Raw genomic sequence first — 15,016 nt, forward strand, 5'->3', positions numbered from 1 at the left:
AAATATTCATAAGCATGGAAGAAAAGTTAATTAAAAATGAAGGCGCTTCTGATGCTAAGAAAATCGATTTAGAGGGCAAGTTAAATCTACTGAAAGTCACACCGTAAAGTGAGTGTTTTGGTTCACAAGACAACACATAAACCCACCCAGCCCGTACATAGAAGGTGCTCTAGTATGAAGATCTCTCTGCAGCTGGCAGTCACAAAATGAAGACACCGGGGGCCAATTTAAACATTGGCTGTGCCCAAACTCTTTACACGTGAAGCACTTCCCAAATACATCCTCACACACACACACACACACACACTCTCCAACCTGGAAGTCTTAAACAGCCACAAGCATCTATTTCCAAAAGACTCGGGTTAAACAGCTTGGCTGCGAAGGACAAAGGCCCACACGTTACCTAAATCACTGTATTAACAATAATTACAGGACATACTGGCACAGGCAGAGGCAGAGGCAGAGGAGGACACCCTACCTGACCAACAGCAATGGAATGTTAGCAGAGGTTGCTTAACAACATCCTGCAAGTTCCGAGCCGTGCCACCCTGGTGGGACTCTGCAGTGGAGGGCACCTGAGCCCAGCAGGTATCACAAGGCCATATCCTATATGTAGTCTCAGCCTAACCACTGAATACATTTAGCTCTTGCTACCAGGAACAGTAATACCTTTTTCTGTTGTCAAAAGAAGGAGAAAGGTGCTAGCTGATACTATGCCATAGCACAAAGGCTTGCTAGTAAGGCTCATTTTAGTAGCTTTGCAAGATGATGACAAAAATCTCACTCACTCTGTTATAAGTTTGTCAAATAAAACAGATTGATTTGTAGTGGTGTAATGGCTTTGTCAAAGCCTGCAGCTTCGGCGGACCTCCAAATCCCCATTTTCTTCATGGACTTGTTCTGCAGCTTTTGCATCAGCTCTAGTCTTCAGTGTCCTGTTGACTAAAATACGTTAATGTATGAAATATTTTGAGACAGAACATATGTTATTCCCTTTATTTCACCGTTATTCTAGTAAAATGTAAAAAAAATCTGCCGTGGATTTTTTCTTTAAACACTGAATTAGAAGTTATTGTCACGACCACAGCATTCAACTTAAATGACTTATGTTAAAAGCACGACTTGTATAGCAACTTTTTATTAGTCTAGAAAGCCAGTCTGATGAAAACAAACACGCAGTTTTTGTTTCATGCAGGAGGCAAGTTTATTCCAGTTACTTCTTTCTGGAAAAGTGAAAACAAGAAATAGGTCTCTCTAAGGTGTTTTCACTCCATTCATGTAAAATTGTATCTGATAGTTTGGTTTTTTAAAAAATGTTTATGTGGGAAGTCTCTTCTTAAGATGCATAGTTTTAGTACACTGTTTAAGCATACATCACTTTCATTTTCTGCATCGTGACACAAAAGCTCTAGAAGATAAGAAATGTCTCCAGATAAACGCCCCAATATCAAAGAGCTCAAACGCTTGCTGCTTTAAAACAACATCTGCCCAGTACTTACCACGCAGCATCCTTTGCCACAGGTTCGTTACTTGCACTATGTCCTGGGTTTGCATGGCAAAGTTTTGGTAGCGGGGCAGGGCTACAGGGGGACCCGCGCTGGAGCTGTCTATTCCTGAAGGACTGCACCCCGTGGAAGGGACCCACGCTGGAGCAGTTCGTGAAGGACTGTGCCCCGTGGGAAGGACTCGTGTTGGAGACGGTGGTGGAGGACTGTCTCCCATAGGAGGGACCCCACGCTGGATCAGGGGAAGAGTGTGAGGAGTACTCCCTCTAAGGAGGAAGGAGTGGCAGAGACATGTGAGGAACTGATCACAACCCCCATTCCCCGTCCCCCTGTGCCGCTGGTGGGGGGAAAGGAGGGAGAGAAATCAGGAGTGAAATTGAGCCTGGGAAGAAGGCGGGGGGTCGGGGGGGGAAGGTGTTTTAAGATTTGGGTTTATTTCTCCTTACTCAACACCGATTTGATTGGTAAGAAATTAATTTTCCCGAGTTGAGTCTGTTTTGCCCATGACTGTAATTGGTGAGTGATCTCTCCCTGTCCTTATCTCAACCCACAAGCCTTTCATTACATTCATCCAGCTGAGGACGGACAATGATAGAGCGGCTTTGGTGGGCACCTGCCCTCCAGCCAGGGTCAAGCCACCACACACTGTCATTAAAATAATTAAGAGAGGTCAATGAGAAAGTAGAGCACAATTAGAACCTGAATAACTACAGACAAAGTGCATTTCAGGCCCCTTCCTGTAATAAGTAATTGGAGGTAATTTGGTGATCAAATTGGGTTGGACGAGAAAAGGCAATCTTTCTGCACCATTCTGCACCAGAGAACATCCTGTTTGGTGAGGTTTAACCAAAATGTTGCAAATTGCAGTGCTATGTTACTATGACAACTCGTATCTCTGTAACAAACTACCCAGACTTGGAGGAGCCACGATAACCGAAAAAGCCGAAAGGCGCGAAAATCAACCTATAAAGGGGGCTGTTTAGCTTGTTTGAATTCGCGAGCCTTTGGTGGAGCTGCGACTCCCCGGCCGCCCAGCGCTGCTTTTGCTTTCCTACCTTAATAAATACAGATTGGATTTACTTTGGACTCTATTTGTCTCAATTCAACTATAACAAATTTGGTGCCGTGACTCGGATCCAGACAGCCGACTCGGACTTCAACTCTGGGAGGGCGCCCCATCCTCGGATGGTCCCGGAGGAGATTCCGACTTAGCTCACCTGGATTTTCCGAACTGAGATAGGAAAGCAAAAAAAAAAAAAAAAAAAAAAAAAAAAAAAAAGAGAAAAGAAAAGAAAAGAGATCCTGCATTTCCCGTAATTTTTGTGCACGAAGAGCCGGATGAAGACTCGGGAGTGAGTAAATATATTGCGGTTCCGTTCGGTCGGGTTTGGGTACCCGGAGTGCGAGTGACTGAGACGTCCACTGGGCTTAGTAGTCCGCCGGGCGAAGCGAGTGTGGACCTCCTAATAGTGCGGTTCCCATTGTCCGCGAGGGCGTGGGCCACGAACGGAGGGAAGCGAGTGAATTTCGAGTGAGAGAAGGCACTTTCGGAAGATGGGACAGGAGGAAAGTAAGGCTTCTGTTTCCATGCAGGAGATACGGGGTGGGGGTGGGCTCCCTGACATACCCCAAGATAGCCCTTTAGGTCAAATGATTCAATATTGGGATGATACCCCTTACCGAGAAGGGAAGTCTAAGGAGAAAATGGTCCATTATTGTATGAAAATATGGGGAGGAAAACAAATAAGAAAAGATTTATATTGGCCAATTTATGGATCTTTGGAGGATTGGATATGTCAACAATTAAATATATATGTTAACAACAAACAACCATTTAATAAGGAGGAGACTGAATATGCCTTTTTATGGATTCTGGGCACGGCTCAGAACACTAATTTGTTTCCATTGAAAGAAAAGAAAAATGATAAGAAAAAAAAGTGGGATATAGACGAACCTCCAGCGTCTCCCCCACCCTATGTTCCCCCTCCTCCGCTACCACAAGAATTTGAGCAGGATCTCCCTCCAACAGCACCCCCAGACCCTGGGGAAGATGCTCCTCCTTCTAATCGAATAATAACTAGAAGTCAAACTAGAGAGAGAAGAGAGGAAAATTTATTGTATCCGTTAAGGGAAACCGCTATGGGGGGGGCACAACCCGGAGTCGGATTTGTATCTGTACCTCTCAGCTCCGGGGATGTGAGGGAATTTAAGAAAGAAATGGGACACTTGTTAGAGGACCCACTAGGCGTAGCAGAACATTTTGATCAATTCCTCGGACCCAACATTTACACTTGGGACGAGATGGAGTCTATTTTGAAGATCTTGTTCACAAATGAAGAGCGTGGGATGATTAGAACAGCAGGCATGAGACATTGGGATCAGAGGCATCAGCATGGTCCCGCCGGAGATGTAAAATGGCCCCTACAGCGGCCCCATTGGGACAATCAAGACCCTGCACATAGAAATAACATGGTTGATCTCCGGGATATGATAATTCAGGGGATTAGAGATTCTGTACCTAGAGGGAAAAGTATTAATAAGGCCTTTAATGAACAACAGAGGAAAGATGAAACCCCCACTGAATGGCTGGAGAGATTGAGAAAGAGTTTGCAGCTATATTCTGGGTTAGACCCCGATAGCCAAGTGGGTCAAGTCCTGCTGAAAACTCAATTTGTAGCTAAATCTTGGATGGATATAAGGAAGAAGTTAGAGAAAATAGAAGATTGGCAGGAAAGAGGGTTAGATGAATTATTACGAGAAGCTCAGAAGGTGTATGTGAGAAGGGAAGAAGAAAATCAGAAGAAACATGCCAGAATCTTGATGGCTGCTGTAAGGGAAGGGCAAAATCAGGGCAGAAGAGGAGAAAGTCCCCGGAAGGGCCCAATAGAACTGAAACAGAAGAGACTTGGTCTACAGGACATGGAATGTTTTTATTGTCACAGGAAGGGACATCTGCAGAGGAATTGTCGGAAAAGAATACAGGATGAGGAGATTTTTAAGGAAGATTAGGGGGGTCAGGGGCTCTATTTGCTGGGGACCCCTAAGGTTACCGAGCCCTTGATAAAATTGAAATTAGGTCCTCAGCATGAAGTGTTCGAGTTCCTCGTGGACTCAGGCGCTGAAAGATCAACCGTCCAAAAATTACCATTTGGATGTGTTGAATCAAAGGATAAACTCCAAGTAATTGGCGCGAAGGGGGAACCTTTCAAGGTGCCCCTAATAAGAAATGTAGCAATAGAAGCCCCCAATAAATATGGAATGGGAACATTTTTACTGGTCCCAGAAGCTGAGTATAATCTTTTGGGACGAGATCTGATGGTGGAATTAGGAATTAATTTGGAAGTAGATCAGGAGAAATTAAAAGTAAGATTATGCTTATTAACTGCAGAAGATAAAGCCAAGATTAATCCAGAAACTTGGTATAGCCCAGGATTGGTGGGAAAATTAAATATCGAACCGATCACGATCTCTATAAAAGACCCAGACCAGCCAATTAGGATAAAACAGTATCCCATGTCCAGAGAAGGGAGAGAAGGGTTACAGCCAATAATTGAGAGGCTTTTGGCCCAAGGGCTTTTAGAACCCTGTATGTCTCCTCACAATACTCCCATATTGCCCATAAAGAAGCCAGATGGGTCCTATCGCTTAGTACAAGATCTGAGAGCTATAAACAAACGTACCATTACCCGGTTTCCTGTGGTAGCTAACCCGCACACTATACTTAATCGGTTAAGTCCAGACTATAAATGGTATAGTGTTATAGATTTAAAGGATGCTTTTTGGGCCTGTCCCTTAGAAAAAGAATGTAGAGACTATTTTGCTTTTAGGCCTTAAGGGATTGAAGGTCTCTAAGTCCAAATTGCAGTTTACTGAAAAAGAGGTAAAAATATTTGGGGCATTGGCTCACGAAGTGACACAAAAAAATTAGATCCTGAAAGAGTGAAAGGAATTTTGTCTCTAACAGCGCCCACTAATAAAAGACAGATAAGACAGTTATTGGGATTATTAGGGTATTGGGCGACAGTGGATAGAAAATTACAGCAGTAAAGTAAAATTTTTGTATGAAAAACTAACTAAGAACGGGTTAGTAAAATGGACCCTTGAAGATGAGGAGCGTTGGGAAAACATGAAAAGAGACCTGGTAGAGGCACCTGTCCTCAGTTTACCAGATATCCGTAAACCCTTTCAACTTTTTATCAATGTGGAAAACGGGACAGCCTATGGGGTCCTGACCCAAGGGTGGGCAGGACAGAGAAAGCCTGTAGGATATTATTCTAAAATACTAGATCCTGTAAGCCGCGGGTGGCCCACTTGTTTACAAGCAATAGTGGCCACTGCGTTACTGGTAGAAGAGGTTGGAAAGGTCACCTTGGGAGGTGAACTAAAGGTATACACCCCCCACAACATTCGAGGAGTATTGCAACAACGAGCTGATAAGTGGCTTACGGACAGTCGATTACTAAAATATGAGGGAATTTTGATTAACTCCCCTAGGTTAGAAATGGAAACAACCTCTATTCAGAATCCTGCCCAATTTTTATACGGAGAACCTAGAGAAGATTTGACACATGATTGTCTCCAACTAATAAATTTGCAGACTAAGATAAGGGAGGATTTGGAGGAGGATGAATTAGACGATGGAGAAAAATTATTTGTGGATGGCTCCTCACGAGTGGTTGAAGGACAACGGAAATCGGGATATGCTATTGTGGATGGGTGCACCTTTCAGATAAAAGAATCAAGACCATTAAGTAAAGCTTGGTCCGCACAAGTGTGTGAGTTATAAGCCATACTGAGAGGACTAAAACTTTTGGAGAATAAAATTGGAACCATTTATACCGATTCAAAATATGCCTTTGGGGTGGTACATACTTTTGGAAAAATTTGGGAGGAGAGAGGCTTAATTAACACCCAGGGAAAGAGATTAGTACATGAAAAACTAATCCAAGAGGTATTAAAGGCTTTAAGGGGTCCACTAAAGATAGCTATAGTCCATGTAAAGGGACATCAGAAGGGACTAACCCACACAGTAAGAGGAAAAATAGATAAGGCTTTCACTCTCCAGGAATTGGATAAACTAAAACAAATTGGAGCAAAAAGAGATGGTGATAAATGGCTGCTACCAGATGGCAGAGAAATTCTTCTAGGGGAATACTGAATAAATTACACCATAAAACCCATTGGGGAATTCAGGCTTTAGTAGACCAGTTCGAAACAAACTATGCCTGTGTTGGAGTATATGGTCTAGCTAAAAAGATTTTAGAGGGATGTTTAACCTGTCACAAAGTGAATAAACGACAACTTAGGGAAAAGGTTCAGGGAGGTCGCGAACTGGCTAAAAGACCCTTTGAGAAAATACAGGTGGATTTTACTGAATTGCCGAAGGTTGGGAGATATCAGTATTTATTAGTCTTGGTTGATCATCTTACGCACTTTGTAGAAGCCTTTCCAGTGGTAAGGGCTACTGCAAAGACAGTTATTAAAATTCTCTTGGAAGAAATTATTCCAAGGTATGGAACTATTGCGGTAATTGACTCAGACCGAGGCCCACATTTTACGTCCAAAATAATTAAAGAAACAACTGAATTGTTTGGTACAAAATGGGAATACCATACTCCCTGGCACCCACAGAGTTCCGGGAAAGTAGAAAGAATGAATGGGGAAATAAAGAAACACCTAACCAAGCTTATGGTGGAAACAAAATTGAATTGGGTTAAATGTCTATCGCTGACCTTGCTTTACATTAGAACTCAACCAAGGACAGATACTGGTATATCCCCCTTTGAAATGTTGTATGGGATGCCTTATGACTTTGGATTATTAGTAGAGCACCCGAAGGTCGAAGATAAAATTTTAACAGAATATATTTTAGAACTGACAAAAAGGAGACAAGAACTAAGAAAGAAAGGTTTGGTAGTACAAAGACCTCCCTTGGACATTTCCATACACCGAATCCAGCCTGGAGACCAGGTACTAATCAAAACCTGGAAAGAAGCCTCCCTGACGCCTCGTTGGGAAGGACCCTTTGTTGTTCTACTTACCACAGATACAGCTGTACGAACAGCGGAAAAAGGGTGGACTCATGCCAGCAGAATTAAGGGACCTATCTTCCCAGAAAGGTGGACTGTAACGTCGGAACCAGGAGACCTCCGAATGAAGATAAGAAAAAACGAGACCGGTAAATGAATCACTCCAGATCAGTGGTTCCAAATACACTACGAGTCACCTTGAAGTGAAGAAAGGATACCTGACCAAATGGGGGGGTGGACTATACAAACTAATAGGAATCCCTCAGGTTTTTCCCTTTTGTTGTGAAAATAGATTTCCGGGGAATACCCTGCTTGAAACCCGGGCATTTATGTTGGGTTGTTTGCCAATGTTTAAATTGTAAATGGTCCTGTCTTTCATTTAAGAGACAGTGTTTCATTTAAGAGACAACTTTATTGTACAGTGTGCTATAAGATTTGCCTAGAAATGGGCCCAACAACCAAACAGGTGGAAATATATTTGAGAGATAACTCACTCTAAATTATTAACAGGATAACAGCTAAATTCCCCTGAAGACTACCTGCTGCTGCCGAGAAGATATTAATATCCCGTTGCTCTCTGCTAAAGAGTAGACGAGGAAGGCAGAGAGGTACCGAACCGTGGGGACAAGAAAAGTTGTTATCCTATTGATAGTCAGAATTGGAGCCTGAATTGGACGCGGCCTGTGAAGTGTTGTCTAGATTTGATCAACAAATTACTTATAAAAAAAAAAAAAGGGGGGATTGTAATAAGTAATTGGAGGTAATTTGGTGATCAAATTGGGTTGGACGAGAAAAGGCAATCTTTCTGCACCATTCTGCACCAGAGAACATCCTGTTTGGTGAGGTTTAACCAAAATGTTGCAAATTGCAGTGCTATGTTACTATGACAACTCGTATCTCTGTAACAAACTACCCAGACTTGGAGGAGCCACGATAACCGAAAAAGCCGAAAGGCGCGAAAATCAACCTATAAAGGGGGCTGTTTAGCTTGTTTGAATTCGCGAGCCTTTGGTGGAGCTGCGACTCCCCGGCCGCCCAGCGCTGCTTTTGCTTTCCTACCTTAATAAATACAGATTGGATTTACTTTGGACTATATTTGTCTCAATTCAACTATAACATTCCCGTGTTCAGCCTGCGCCTGGCAGGATTCTGCCTGCAAATAACAGATTTTCCCAGCTGCCAGCAAGCAGCTTCACGGCACCAAGCCTGTTCGTGTGCTCCGCGCCGCAATTCGGTTCCAAGGTAAATCGCTGAACTTCAGGGACACCTTCCTCATGTCTGTGGGTTTGTGCTTCTCATGACTGAATTACTTTTTAACTCACATAGAATACTGCAATATTCCCTCCTATTTGCAAGAACGATTGATTTTCAATCAATTTGTGTCCTGCAGACTCCAGAAAATCCATGTCACGAAGAAACCCAAGCCAAGGAACAGATTCTCCAGTGCCTAAGAGCAGGCTGGGATTCACACTGCGTTCTCCCCAAGCCTGCAAGGAATTAATAGCATATCCTCCTGTTTGCACCTACCTCTCTTCATACAACTCATAGGAAATTCACTGCCTTTGAGGTACCTATTCTCACAACTTCAGCTGATTTTGGCTGATGAGTTCAGAAGTTTTGGGAGCCAAGTTCAATAGAGTGACCAAAGACAATCCTTCTCAGAAACCAGGCTAGAAAGGAATCCTAAGGAATTATCACTACTTACCTTCTTTATATTCTTCTTTTTTTGGGTCTGATTTCGGCTTTGCCAACTGCCTACGTTAAGAAAGAAGACAGAGAAAAGGAGAAAAGAATTGTTGTATTACAATTTTTGTATTATAGCATATCATATCGTATTGCAGTGTATAGTTCCCCCTCAAGACTGGGGAACTTCACCAAGTTTACAATCCGGTGCTCCGCATCATGCAAAAAAAAGCCTGTGGACCACAAGGATTCAGATGTCTGCTGCATACCGTATGCACAATTCCATAAGGACAGACATTTCCTAACCTGCTAACCTTGAAGTCTCAACAGCACAAATAACATCTCAGTAATCAAAGCGGAGGAGAGATCTCAAAGGAGTTGGGAAGATACACATGTTTTTTATACAAGCAGAAGACTTCTACTAAGAAGAGGGATTCCAGTTCTAAGATACTGGCACTGGTATTAACATAATCGTATCCCTCTGCAGATTTTTAGCTGTAGGTGTATCGTGATGTGACTCGTGCATGCTTTCACTTTTCATTCTATAAATTGAACAGAGATTGAACACCTGGAAATACAATACCTTGTAAAGTGTCTTCGATTGACGTTTTCACTTAATATTTCCATGCTTTTGTCAAAGCTAGAGTCTGAACAGGGCGGCATGTTTTTTCTCATTGATCTTAAAGAGTGTCCATTGAAACATCCCATTTTGCCAGAGGAAAAATCCTAGGGAATATAAAAGAGGAAATAAGAATGTATTTATCCGAACCACATGTATGGAGTTAAGAAGGAACTTCTGCCTCATTTAGGCAAGTTTATTCTGTAACACTCCTGATTCAATAGCGGTGCAACTAACAGCAGGTAACTTGTACACCAAGAAGGAGCTCTCAGAAAAAAAGCCCAACTTTCAAAGCTAAAGCTCCCCTCTGCCACACTCTTCTTGTGGACAACTTGAGCTTAATATCCTTTGAAAAAGTTATTGCGGCAAAGCCTTTCATATAAACTTAGTGTTTCTTTAAAAACCCCCAAATCTTTTATTTCAAAAGTTGGTTCAGAGGAGCAGTCGAGCTTGACTTTGCATGTTCTGGGATTAAAATCTAGTTAGGAGAGTTTCTCTTCCTCTCTCTGTTCCATTGATAACTGCATTCAGAGGCACATGAAAAGATTTCCTTCAAGAGGATGGTATTTATCCCCGGGAAACCAAAGGGAACTCAAGATACACTTTTTTATGGCTGTTGATCTTGTTCACATTGGCATTTCTGCAAGGAGGGTGAGTACTATCACCTTTCCTATGTGAGGGGGAAAGCTATACCCATGAGAGGGGGCTTGTTCAGTTTGTTCAGCCAACCCAAAGTTTCATTAGGAGTACGCCAAACTAAGTCTCACACCGAAAAGGGCAGAAAACAGACCAGATTCTTTCACTTCTTGACACTAACTTTACCAAGAGGTACTTCCATTAGTAGCTGATGGAGATGATAACAGAAGCGTGAAGAACGCGGCTACAGGAGAGCAATGACGCACACGCAATGCCCTTGCAGTGCCACACAGCGAGAGCTGTGGCCGCCCGCTGCTGGAGGGTCAGCCCTGAGCCACAGAGCTGGGCGATCCTGACGGTCTTCTCTTCAGACAGCCTTGAACAAGTCATCCCCAACGTTCACCGCACAACTGGCCGTGAGAAGACAGACCTTCCGACGAGGAGGATTTCAATCACCTTTCCTTCATCGCTCGTTTTAAAGAGCGCCTCGCTTCCTGCAGTTCTCCAAGCTGGTGGAGCGAGGCCTCGTGGTATGCTTCCCATATCTGGCTTTAAGTTGGGGCATCTGAGATGAAACCCCTGAAGCTATTTTATAGTTCTCAGATCCAGCGTAGAAGGATGTAACAAGACCTAAAGCTTAATGACAGGCAGTCTGGTCTGTCAGAGTCACTTTTCACATTCTTCCTCTCAAAGGTTTAAGAAAGAAATTGTAACAGAAAGCCTGTCAACTTATTTTTAATTTGTCAGAGCCCTACATTTATTTGAAGGCAGTTTTTGTGCACACTCACACACAGGAGTATAGAAAGACTTAAACCAATACTTTCAGCATTCGCCACTGAGACAACTAGAAAAAACCCCTAGACCAAGAAATAATCTCACCTGCAAACGTACTCATAGTATTCCTACAGCTGGATGCCTATGGCTTAGACATCGTCCTACAAAATGTATAGGCATGCCTGGGAACTGCCTATAATGTTGGGTTATGCGATTAAAGGCTAATCTGCATAAACAAAAGGCAGCGGGGAAGCACGGGTGGGCAGAGGCACCCCAGTAACACAGCCCCAGGGGAACAGCCCGGCCCCGCTCCTTGTGAGGCCATCGCTCAGCCCAAGGCCCAGCTCCAGGGTGAGGGACCCACCCAGCGGTGCAGGCAGGAGAGCCCTTGGGGTCACCGAACAGACCAAGTGAGGGCCTCTGCCTAGAATATGACTCGCTGGGGGATGCCCATCATCACAGCCTGTCCTGGCTTCTTATTTATTTAATGGCACTTCTGCCTCCCGGGGCACAGAGGTCCGAGCAGCGGCAACGAGAGAAAGGGCTGCAGCTCCTCACAGCCTGCACCATTGCTAACAGACACCAAGCCAGCATCAGCTAGCAAGTGGCTTAACTTTTGGGAACCAGGTACCGGAAAGGTCACCAGTCTGGGCCAGCTATGGGAGACACTGGGCTGGGGGGACAGCTACTGGAGAGGCCATAGGTCTGGGCCAGGGACCCATCTGTCTCTGCACATGAGGTAACTGGGAGAGCAGGTCATTCAGGGCCAGTTACTGGTTTGACTGAGCGTCTAAGGACAGTTACAGAGGGGTATACATAGTACATGCGTGTGTATATGTGCGCGCGCACACGGGATCTAAATACCAGCAGCTGGAGCAGCGCTGTGCACCTCTGGGGCTTACACAGCTGGCTGCCAGCCCCTGGAGGCAGCTACAGACAAACTGGGCACCCAAACCCAAATCATACAGGGATCCGTGTTACATAGATGCATCTGTGTGTGTTTTCCCACTAATGGGTTTTCAGCCTGATCAGCCAGAGAGGGAAGAAGGATCAGGCCATTTGTACTGTCCATAAGGCTGCCAGATTCAGCCACTCCAAACATACAGCACTTTCAAATAAGGATATTTTAAGTAAGAGGCTTTATTTCTAAATACACGTTCACCTGTGAAATTAGACTCCAAAGCTGGAAGCAACTCTGGAAGATTCAGCTTGCTTAAACTCCAAGATACACAAGTTATAGCTGCCACTTTGGCTATCTCTGCTTCATTGATCTAGAAGTAAATATTCCTTGGGATAAATCTTAAAGGTTTGCCACATCAGCTAAAAGATGACTGGAATAATACGCTTCACAAATCTCTGGGCCATATCCAAGACTGAAAGAAGAACAAATACTTAGAGAATGTCAGCACAGATGTTAGGAGAAAAAAAAAAAAGAACAAAACAGTATAGCGACCTGGGAGATTTTTCTATGTATACTTATGCACTTGTTTGCTTTTTAAAAACATATTTTTAATACAATGTTCACAATACAATACGTGTGATAGCCATGATCCTCAGTACTGTCTTTTTACCTTAACCATGGCTCAAATAAGGACACGGGCAAAGCAGTACCAATGTAGAGCGCTAACTCTGACTGCCCTCCATTCATAGGAAGGCATCCCAGTTCCAGGAGACGGCAGGCACCAAGAACCATCAGGTTAACTCCAGCAAGCTGCCGGCAGAGCAAGAGTAACTAGCTCTTGTCAACCTTATCAGGCTGAAAAAACACACTCAAGGACTGAAATTCAGTAGAAGCAAATGGCTAAACTGGAAAGATAAAGCAACTGGATGGAAGAATTTTGTGAAGTATTTCAAAATTTGAAAGCATTTACTATTTTGTTACTTTTCTCATGCTGTAGGAAGCGATTAGCCATTGTTTCTAAAAAGTCTTTTATAAGAGCTGTGTTTAGCTATCTGGTATCTCTGAGGAAGTCACTCTATGTTGAGGTACTATCAGAACAGATATATGCGCTTAGGCAACAAGGCTGTGAACTCTGATGCTGAGGTCCCTACACAGACAAGGCATGAAGCACTTTTCAGCCTGGAAAAGTGCCAGTTTCCACTTTGCCCAGATGAAGGGGGAACTCAGGAGCACACAGGTCTCAAGTACAGGTCACAAGACAATCTTGTTCAGCCTGAGGAATTACACCAGGTTTACAGACCTGCAGATAACGCAGCTTCCAAAGGGGCATTAGCCTCTCTGGATCTGCCATGGGGCTGGAAACGTGGAAGAGGATAAACCCATCAGATGCCAGTTTACCTTAGGCCTTCTGCTGTATGCTCCTTACTCTCTATGGACGAAATAAGCTAAATAACTGGAGATAAACCGCTTGCTGATATCAGAAAAAAATGCAAAAGCTGCCACCACCAAGTCCTTGCACATCAACAAGTTAGGAAAGAGGCATTAGGACTTGAACATGCAGCTAGCACCGGGATCACCTCATGCGCTTCTGCATCGTCTCTGCGGTTAGAAAGCTCCAGCAAAGTCCAACCCTCTGAAACGTAAAGTAAGAATGACTCCATGCCTCAAAGCATGGGAAAGGTCTGCAAAACAGGAAAAAAAGAAAGAAAGAAAAGAAATAAAGAAACCAAAACAAAAAAGAACCTTACAGCCAGTTTCATAATGATGATTCTGCTTTGGTTTCAGTGAAAAGTTTACGTTTAGCTTCCTCATTCCTCATCGCCACACTGAGAACACGTGCCAGCTGCTTAACCTACCTCCCGCTGGGGGAGGGGTGAGCGAGCGGCACGTGGCGCTCAGCTGCCAACCACATCAGCCCTTTTGGCACCCAACGTGGGGCATGAGGGGTTGTGATAATGACAAGTCTGACCCAAGTGTGTTAAACCAAAATTGTTACAAGCATTTATAATGTTCTTGAAACAGTCGCTGGTCATAATGATGTTCTGTTTGGTCACATGGCTCTGGTTTGTAAACCCGTGTTTATGTAATCCCTGTGGCGCTGTTTATCGCCTCTGGGAGAGGGGTTCCTGTTCTCATATTGTTGTATTGTGTGATAATGACTTGATAAGATATCATCGACAGTCATGCATCTGAGCTGGTACCTGTACGTAGCATTTCTGTCATGCCCGTACCTCGGTCAACTTCTTTCAGAATTGATTAAGAATTGCACCCAATCTATGGGGAAGACGGGGGGGATACCTTCTCCCACTCTTTCACCTCCCCTTTTCCCTTTTGGTTGGCTACAACAATTTTTGAGAATGTTGAATACCCTTGGAATGTTCAGGCCAGTATATTCCTATTGCTAGGTCTCCTGCATGTTTTCCAAGTCCTGTTCAGGGTTAGCAAAAATTGTTTCAAGAATACCACCCAGGGATCTTCCCTGAGGCTGAATGGTCAGGGCTGGCATGGCATGTGGGAGAGTATGGGCGGGTATCTAGAGACGCTCTCACCCCCAATGGTTTGGAGCTTCACTCCCGAACAACTGCAAGACCCTGATAAAATGGTAGAATATTTGAAAGAAAAATGCTGTGGGTATTCTAAGGAGACACAACTTACTGGGCTGTGCTGGGCCCTGGCCACAATCTATCAAACACTGCTTGATAGGAGACAGCACCATCCAGAGAGAGAGAGCAGACCCACAGGCTCTGCAGCTACCCAGGCCCCTGCAACAGGCCCTGCAGCTGCCCAAGCCCCCACAACAGGCACTGTAGCCGAGCCAAAAGATCAACCCATACCAGTATCAGTCGCCCCTATACACAAAAAGAAATAC

General features: G+C 44.0%; 1 protein-coding gene and 1 long non-coding RNA gene across 2 annotated transcripts in view; both read right to left on the bottom strand.

Annotated features, from left to right (window-relative positions):
• The window catches only part of LOC129200935 (ATPase family AAA domain-containing protein 2-like), a gene marked incomplete at its 5' end in the record, with an annotated part of 61,882 nt that extends 61,074 nt beyond the window's left edge, over positions 1–808 (bottom strand). Inside the window, one exon of the mRNA XM_054812189.1 lies at positions 789–808. Within this exon, the coding sequence (XP_054668164.1) occupies positions 789–808 (20 nt within the window). The remainder of the gene's footprint in view (positions 1–788) is intronic.
• A 32-nt stretch (positions 809–840) lies between these two features.
• LOC129200949 (uncharacterized) lies at positions 841–9,933 on the bottom strand. The gene is made up of 3 exons (XR_008575170.1): positions 9,801–9,933; positions 9,240–9,289; positions 841–942 (listed from the first exon to the last, which is right to left on the bottom strand). It is a non-coding gene; the product is annotated as an uncharacterized LOC129200949 (long non-coding RNA).
• Between the last annotated feature and the right edge of the window lie 5,083 nt (positions 9,934–15,016).

The sequence above is a fragment of the Grus americana genome, unplaced genomic scaffold (assembly GCF_028858705.1).
Source record: "Grus americana isolate bGruAme1 unplaced genomic scaffold, bGruAme1.mat scaffold_69, whole genome shotgun sequence".
Lineage (NCBI taxonomy): Eukaryota > Metazoa > Chordata > Aves > Gruiformes > Gruidae > Grus > Grus americana.